The following is an 8,240-nucleotide window of genomic DNA, read 5'->3' as shown; positions in this document are numbered from 1 at the left end:
TTGCATCCAGCTGCCGCTGATCACAGCGTGAGTATAATAAGGCAGCAGGTGCAATGCATACCAGCTTTTCGCTTCGGAGCCGAGCGGTGTGACTGTTCTGCTCCTGACCTTCTACTGGAGAGAAGATGAGTTTTCACCGCGCTCTTTGGAGCTTCTTTTGTGTTGGTGGCATGGCGCTACAGCGGTGGTGATTTCCCGTGTCGAGTGGGTTGCACACATCAGGTTGCACTAACCCCTGTTTGTGTTGCACTCGGCCATCTCCCCTGTGCGCTTCAGCTCTTAAAAGAGCAGTTTCAAAAAAGAGCATACACGGGTGCGTCTTTGTAAAGATGACGGTTCGTCTTTTTAAAGATGCTGTTTCACCTGTGCGTTTCTGGATGCGGTCGTTACCTGGCGATGGTCACGATCGCTGCCTCACATGCCTGGGCATTAAGCACACTGAGGTGGCGTTCGTGGATGAGTCATGTTCTCATTGCGGGAAGAGTGCTTCAGTGCCTCTGCCGCGATCTAGTTCTCTTCCTGTCAGAAGTCAGGGGAGGGTTACAGTGGTGGTGACTTCTCTGAGGAACCAACCTCCGAGGATCCCCCATCCTCAAGCACTCTGCAACCAGCTGAGCTCCCCAGGGAACGGGCTGGGCCCTCTACAAAGAGTGTACCAGCCGTATCCTTTAGGGCTCCTCCCGACAATCGGATGTTGATCGCTGCTTCAAAGGGCGAGCCGGAACTCTTTGGAGAGGAAGATCCGGCCGCGCTGCAACCCTCCGGGATGGTAGCGGGCCGGATTCAGTTCCAGTGATGACGGCTATGCTTTCCCTGGCCTCCGAGAGGGTAGGGCTCGAGTGGACACCTCCACCGCATCCCAAGCCCTCGAGGTTGGATGATTAATTTCTTGGGGTGGCCCGCGCTGGTTCTCAGCGCCCCACTCCGGTGCCATTCTTCCTGGAAGTGCATGAGGAGCTTACCAGGTTGTGGACGGCACCTTTTACTGCCAGAAACCGACCTGCTAGCTCCTCCTCCCTCACCACCCTTGACGGTGGTGCAGCCAAGGGGTATACGCGGTCCTCCCTGTGGAGCACTCGGTAGCGATGCAGTAGTGTCCTAATACTGCTTCCACCTGGCGGGGCAAACCGTCCCTTCCCTCCCGGGCCTGTAGGTACTCGTTTGGTCTGACCGGCAGTGCTTATGCGGCCTGTGGAGAAGCTGTATCCGCCCTACACGCCATGGCGTTACTGCAGGTCCACCAGGCTAAGGCACTGAAGGACCTGCACGAGGGTGGTCATGATCTGGAAGTTCTCATGCGCCAAGCGACAAAGGTCACAGCGATGTCCACGTTTGTGGTCCAGAAGCGCCATCTCTGGCTGTGTCTGGCTGACATAAGAGACGTCGACAAAGTGTGGTTCCTCAATGCACCCCGTCTCCCAGACCGGCCTCTTTGGCGACGCGGTCGAGAGCTTCACCCAGCAGTTCTCGGCTTCACAGAAGCAGACAGATGTCACAACTTGCCCACCATCTCAGAAGTCAGAATCATCTTAGGTCGCTTCGTGCCGTTCATATTCCGGGTCTGCTCAACCATGCGGCCGACGATCTGTCACGAGCTGCGCTCCCAGGAGAATGGAGAATCCATCCCCCGACGGTCAACCTATTTGCCTCTCCAGAAACCTCTCACTGCCAGCTGTTCTACTCCCTGACTGATGGAACATTCTGCACGCATGCACTGGCACACAGCTGGCTGCGGGGCCTGCGCAAGTATGTGTTTCTCCCAGTAAGCCTTCTCTGTGCAAAGTGAGGAAGGACGAGGAGCAGGTCCTGCTTGTGGCTCCCTACTGGCCCACTCGGACCTGGTTCCCAGAACTGATGCTCCTCGTGACAGCCCCTCCCTGGTGGATTCCTCTGAGGAAGGATCTACTTTCTCAGAGACGGGGCACCCTGTGGCACCCGTGTCCGGACCTCTGGAAACTCCATGTCTGGTCCCTGGACAGGACGGGGAGGTTCTAAGTGACCTAGCCTAAGAGGTAGGGGACACCATCACTTCGGCACGAGCACCATCTACGAGACACGCTTATGCCTTGAAGTGGAACCTATTTGTCGAGTGGTGTTCTTCTCATCAAGAGGACTCCCGAAGATGTCTGATCAGAGACATGGGTTTCACTTTATTTTGATGGTCCCTTTAACACATTCTGTTGACTATAAATAACGTTGCACCTACATGTCTACTAACTCTCATTAGAGTGTTAGTAGAGTATTAGTAGACTGGTAGGGTTAGGGTTAGAATAAGTTGACATGTACTTGCAAAGTTACTTATAGTCAGTAGAATGTCTGTTGGGAGACCATCACAATAAAGAGTTAGCAGATATTAAGCAGAAAGCCTTCTAATACTCTATTGTGAGTTAGTAGACATGTAGGTGCAACATTATATTTTGTCAACAGAATGTTCAAAAGGGACCATCAAAATAAAGTGTTACCGAGACATGCTCTCCTTCTTGCAGCAAGGGTTGGAGCGAAGGCTGTCTCCCTCCACCCTTAAAGTTTACGTCGCTGTTATTTCCACCAACCACGACCCCGTGGAGTGGAAAACGGTGGGGAAGCACGACCTGGTCATCAGGTTCCTTAGGGGGGCGAGAAGGTTGAACCCTCCTCGACCTCCCTCTATACCCTCTTGGGACCTGTCTTTGCTGCTTAGAGCGCTACTACGGGTCCCATTTGAGCCTTTGCAGTCAGTCAAGATAAAGTTTCTTTCAATGAAGTCTTTTCTCCTGATTGCACTGGCATCCATCATCGTGCCTAGAGTTTGGGCGGCTGACTCCCAGGTAACCCTGAGGCCCCAGCCAGGCTATGTGCCCAAGTTTCCTACTACTCCCTTCAGGGATCAGGTAATGAACCTGCAAGCGCTGTACCCAGCCCTAGCTTTTCTCTGTCCCGTCCGCACTTTAAGATTGTACGTGGACAGGACACAATGCTTCAGGACCTCAGAGCAGCTCTTTGTTTGTTACGGAGGTCGGCAGAAGGGGAATGCCGTCTCCAAACAGAGGATGGCCCATTGGATAGTGGATGTCATCGCCCTGGCTTATCAGGCACAGGGCGTGCCCTGCCCGCTCAGGTTGTGAGCACACTCTACTAGAAGTGTTGCATCCTCCTGGGCACTGGCTCGTGGCGCCTCGCTGACAGATATTTGTAGAGTTGCGGACTGGGCGACCCCCAACACTTTCGCTAGGTTCTATAGCCTCCGTGTTGAACCGGTATCCTCCTCTGTTCTCACCTCAAACTGGTAGAAGCACCGAGAGGCCCCGGCTTAGTGTCGGCTTGCTATGTCACAAATAGTGACACTTTCTCCAGAGATTCCATACTGTAGACCCTGTCAAGCTCCTCCATCCCCTCGGCAGCCAGATGTGGCGGAACGTCTGGGGCCAGGCCCTCATTCGATTAATCCGTGAGAACCGGTAGAGGGCTGGGTTCCATATGTAGTGACCCGAGTGGATCCCATGTCTGTAAATTCCACGGCATAGTTCAGAGCACGTGTTTCCCCAGCAGACATTCTGCCATTTCCCAAGAGGGTTGAACCCAGACAGCAACATAGTGTTGGCCCAGATCCGGCCCACATCTGGCCCATGTGAAATCCATGCGGGCCAGATGTGTGCCGGATCTGGGCCGAAACTGTCTGCTGTCTGGGAAATCACCTCTAAATCTTCCATATGCACCATATGTCTAAGTGCTTCTGAAACCTCCTTCGGGAAGGATGGGGCTTCCGCAACGTTCCTGTTCCAAGTGGAACGGGTACGTTTTCTCAGTGTTATCCAATCTCACTGAGTGGGTAGTACTAAGACAAACAGTGACTGGCCTTCCTGCTGCGAGCCCTGGCCTATACTCAAGGGGGCGCAGAAGGCCCGCACAGGACACTGGAAGGGGCAGCATCCGTGGCGCTTTGCTAGGGATTCCCAATTCGTCGGTCACCGACGTGAGGCCGAAAGTGACCAACTGAAAGGGAACGTCTCGGTTACTGAAGGAGGGAACGGAGATGTCACGTGCCGTCACCACAGCTGCTGTACCACCGCTGAGCGGTCGGGTCACCGGCTCGGCTCTTCAGCGAAAACCTGAGTATGCGTTGCACCTGCTGCCTATTTATACTTGTGCTGCGATCAGCGGCAACTGGATGCAATCATCGCATGCCAATGTGCATTGGCTCGTTTAGTTTACACTCAAAGTAGATTGGTCTCTCTAGCGAGAATTCGTCAGTCATCGACGTGACATCTTCGTTCCCACCTTCAGGGAACGAGGGTTACAATACATAACCGAGACGTTCTTTGATAGCATAGTACTGAATGATTAGCATACATATTTACCATCTTCTTTAAATGGTGTACCGAAAATGTACTGAAAAGTAAAATGTACTGAAAATGAGGTACTCCAGGGTACTGAAAAATTATACAATGGTCTTTGTCCAAAAACATAGTGTTACCATAGTACATGTCCAACTAACATCATGGTTCCTTGGCCATTTTTAATATTTTTGTTAGTGATTTCTCTTTTTGTTGGACATTTCATCTGTCAGTAAATGTTTTATGAATCGAATTTCTCACCTTGATTTCATTTTGTTATTTTGCTCTGATGCTGCACAGATAGACAAACAAAAGGTATGTATAAATATTTCTCTAAAGAACTATGAATTAATTGTCTAATAAAGGAACATGAAGAATACTTTTTTTTGTGGCATCAGGAAACTATTTATTTATGTATTTATTTATTGCTCAGATAACAAGTTTTGTTTTTTGCTTTTATTTGCAGATCTTTATATTAAATTATATTTGTATGTGTGTATTTTTTATGTTTTCTCTCTTTTCTCTTTTCTTTTTTAGAACCCTACACTGTTGCATTTAGTCAGTCGAGTCTGATCCACCTCATCGGCCCATCTGACTGCACTCTGCATGGCTTTGTACATGGAGGTGTCAGTAAATGTTTTATGAATCGAATTTCTCACCTTGATTTCATTTTGTTATTTTGCTCTGATGCTGCACAGATAGACAAACAAAAGGTATGTATAAATATTTCTCTAAAGAACTATGAATTAATTGTCTAATAAAGGAACATGAAGAATACTTTTTTTTGTGGCATCAGGAAACTATTTATTTATGTATTTATTTATTGCTCAGATAACAAGTTTTGTTTTTTGCTTTTATTTGCAGATTTTTATATTAAATTATATTTGTATGTGTGTATTTTTTATGTTTTCTCTCTTTTCTCTTTTCTTTTTTAGAGCCCTACACTGTTGCATTTAGTCAGTCGAGTCTGATCCACCTCATCGGCCCATCTGACTGCACTCTGCATGGCTTTGTACATGGAGGTAATAAGCTTTTTTATATTTATTTATTTATTTATTAATTACCTTTATTTATATAGCGCTTTATACAATACAGATTGTGTCAAAGCAGTATTACAGCAGTATTACACTTTACAGTGTCAAACAGGAAAATAGTGCGTCAATAATGCAAGAGGACAATAGTAAACACTAAATTTTTCAGTTAAAGTCAGTTCATCATTGATTCAGTGATGTCATTGTCCAGCTCAGTTCAGTTCAGAAATGATCTGTGCAATCAAGTTGTGGAAAAATGCGGTTTTACAAATGCTAGAAACATGGTTTTCAAAGGTAAGATTGCTGTGAAATAGCACACCTAGGTTCCTAACTGATGATGAAGAATTGACAGAGCAGCCATCAAGTGTTAGACAGTGTTCTAGGTTATTTCATATACGGGGGTTTTTGGTCCAATAATTAACACCTCTGTTTTTTTCTGAATTTAGCTGTAGGAAATTACTTGTCATCCAGTTTCTTATTTACAAGAAATATGAGATCCTCGAGTCAGATGATTCTTCATGTTCCTAAAACTAGATTAAAATCAAAGGGTGATAGGGCTTTCTCAGTGGCTGCCCTACGATTATGGAACCCTCTTCCAATGCACATTAAGTCTTCCCCCATCTGTGCATGCTTTTAAGTCTAGACTGAAATCATATCTTTTTAGTATAGCTTTTAAAATTGATTGTTCAGGATTTTATTTTTAATTTTAATTTTTGTTTGTGTGACGATAACGATTTATGGGTGACCCTTTATCAAGTTGCTTCCCATGACAAGAATTTCAAATCAGTCACTTGTGGGGTTTAATTTCAGTTAGGAAGTAAGGCATCTTGTTTTCTAAACCTTGTGTAGTGTTTTTTCTTTATATTTTTTTTATGTAGAAATCATAGTTAACGTCAGTCAAATCCATTAATATCAATGGGAATAGTGCACTGAAGATGAAGAAAGAAGACAGAACTGTCTGTGGTCCAATTGGCTGAATTCCTGCTTTATTTAAATGCACAACAACTCTTTCCATGCTCTGAAATGAGCTTAGTGTCATATTGATATAAGTCAGTAATGAAGGGAAGATCAAATCATTTTCCTGGCTTGGATCCTTAATTCTCATTCGGCAAAATGAACAAATCTTCATTCAAGTTAAATAAAAATAGTAAATTTTCAGTAGCCAAATTTTTCACACATCTACATACACAAACCTTAATTATATCCTGAATTAAGAACTCTTGATAATACCAGCCACACAGAGGAAAAAATGCCTTTGAAATTGATTTTGAAACAATTTTCACTCAAAAATTGCTAGTAAAATTCTGAAATAATTACAAAGAAACAAGTAGCACACTGAATTAAACATACACTTTTTAAGTATAAAGACTGAAATAGTATTTTCTTGTAAAACGTATTCCAATAATATTTGTTTTATTTAACTTCATGAAATAATTGTTTACAATGCAAAGACAAATTATGAGAAATAATTAATGATTAATTCACTATTCAATTGTGTCTTCTCGTCCGAGTTGTTCGTTCTTTTGTTATGTGACATCCGCACAATTAGTCCACCTCCTGAGTCATTTCGTTCATGATTAAAATAAAATAGCACATGTGTGGTCACAAAACAATGAATTCACACTCTGAGAGAACTTCTTAATGCTGAGTCATATAAAAGAGTCATTAAAAATGCACAAAACGTTCATGGGCAACCCATTACTAACCCTCAGTCAGACTGTTCTAGTGTAGGCGGTCATAAGACACAATACGCAGTAAAAATATTTATTTTCTAAAATTATTCTTAGCCTCTAACTCAATCACTGCACAGTGAAATCAATGTATTAGTCATTGGCTTAAGACAGACATTATTTCATTGCCTAACGCAGAATTTAGTTGCATATACTTGCAATGTAGAGGGTTGGCTGTAACCACCACAGCCCCATTTATACATGCATGACAAGTAGTCGACTCACTGACCTGAATGAGTTATATAACAAGAACATCAGCAGCACAGTCTGTGTAGAAGGGAATATTTGACACACACACAGCTGAATCTAAACCTTAATTTTCGATCTGGAAAATGTTTCCTATCAGGCATATGTATCTAAGTAAAATCAATGTTTGGTTTTTATGCTAAGCTGCCTGACAATTGAGGTTCTAAAACTGGTATGCTGTCATTTACACACACACAAACCATTTACAATGGTCATTTACAATCCATTTATCACATGGATTAATCACATGCATGTAAGAAAGAAGAGAGGATAAAAGTCAAATGAGTAGTGGTGCATCAATAATGTGAAATGGGAGGACCCTGACGTCAGTAAAAGAGAGAATAATTTCATATCTTGCCAGTTATTCATATTGCATGTTCTGTACAGCTGCATTCAAGCTAAAGCATGTCAAGTGATCACTCAAATTCATGTTACATTTCCATTTGATGTTTACACAATTAATTGAACAAATTTACATGCAAATAATACTATTGTATTTTGTGTCTTTATAGTAAAATAATTTATTTTAACAAAGTCACATAAAATCTCACGTTTATGAGTTTAAACATCAGTTTAAAACATTTTTCCTATTTACAGTAATACAGCAAAATTCATATTGAGTGCTTTAACCCAACTGAGTGCTCACTAAAAACTACATCACGTACAGATCAGTGAATTCAAGTTTATTTGATTCAGATGTGATTTAAGGTTGAAGTGTTTACTTTGTAATTAGTTTATTTCTGCCAGTTTGACTCACTGAGGTTGATTTGTGGACTGCCTGTGCACTGTAAAAAGTAATGAGTTGAACTTACTTGGAAAACCTGTGGAAACTGATTGCCTCAAATTTCTCAAGCAAATTAGTTTATCATTTTTGAGTTAATAAAACTTACTGTAACTTTGTATAGGTAACTTGTGTATAT

General features: G+C 43.5%; 1 protein-coding gene across 4 annotated transcripts in view; it reads left to right on the top strand.

Moving 5' to 3' along the window:
- LOC107754737 (cytosolic acyl coenzyme A thioester hydrolase-like) overlaps nucleotides 1-8,240 on the top strand; it is a 93,074-nt gene that overhangs the window by 30,460 nt on the left and 54,374 nt on the right. For 2 of the 4 annotated variants that reach the window (XM_016571302.1, XM_016571306.1), the window contains exons 6-7: nucleotides 4,614-4,628; nucleotides 5,249-5,335. In XM_016571302.1, the coding sequence (XP_016426788.1) occupies nucleotides 4,614-4,628; nucleotides 5,249-5,335 (102 nt within the window). Of the gene's footprint in view, nucleotides 1-4,613; nucleotides 4,629-4,850; nucleotides 4,938-5,248; nucleotides 5,336-8,240 lie in introns of all 4 variants that reach the window. The other 2 variants (XM_016571303.1, XM_016571305.1) reach the window with 2 other exon arrangements.

The sequence above is a fragment of the Sinocyclocheilus rhinocerous genome, unplaced genomic scaffold, assembly GCF_001515625.1.
Source record: "Sinocyclocheilus rhinocerous isolate Xijiao unplaced genomic scaffold, SAMN03320098_v1.1 scaffold4580, whole genome shotgun sequence".
In the NCBI taxonomy this organism is placed as follows: domain Eukaryota; kingdom Metazoa; phylum Chordata; class Actinopteri; order Cypriniformes; family Cyprinidae; genus Sinocyclocheilus; species Sinocyclocheilus rhinocerous.
Note: the sequence above shows the minus strand (reverse complement) of the source record. Positions and strands in the feature narration are given on the sequence as shown.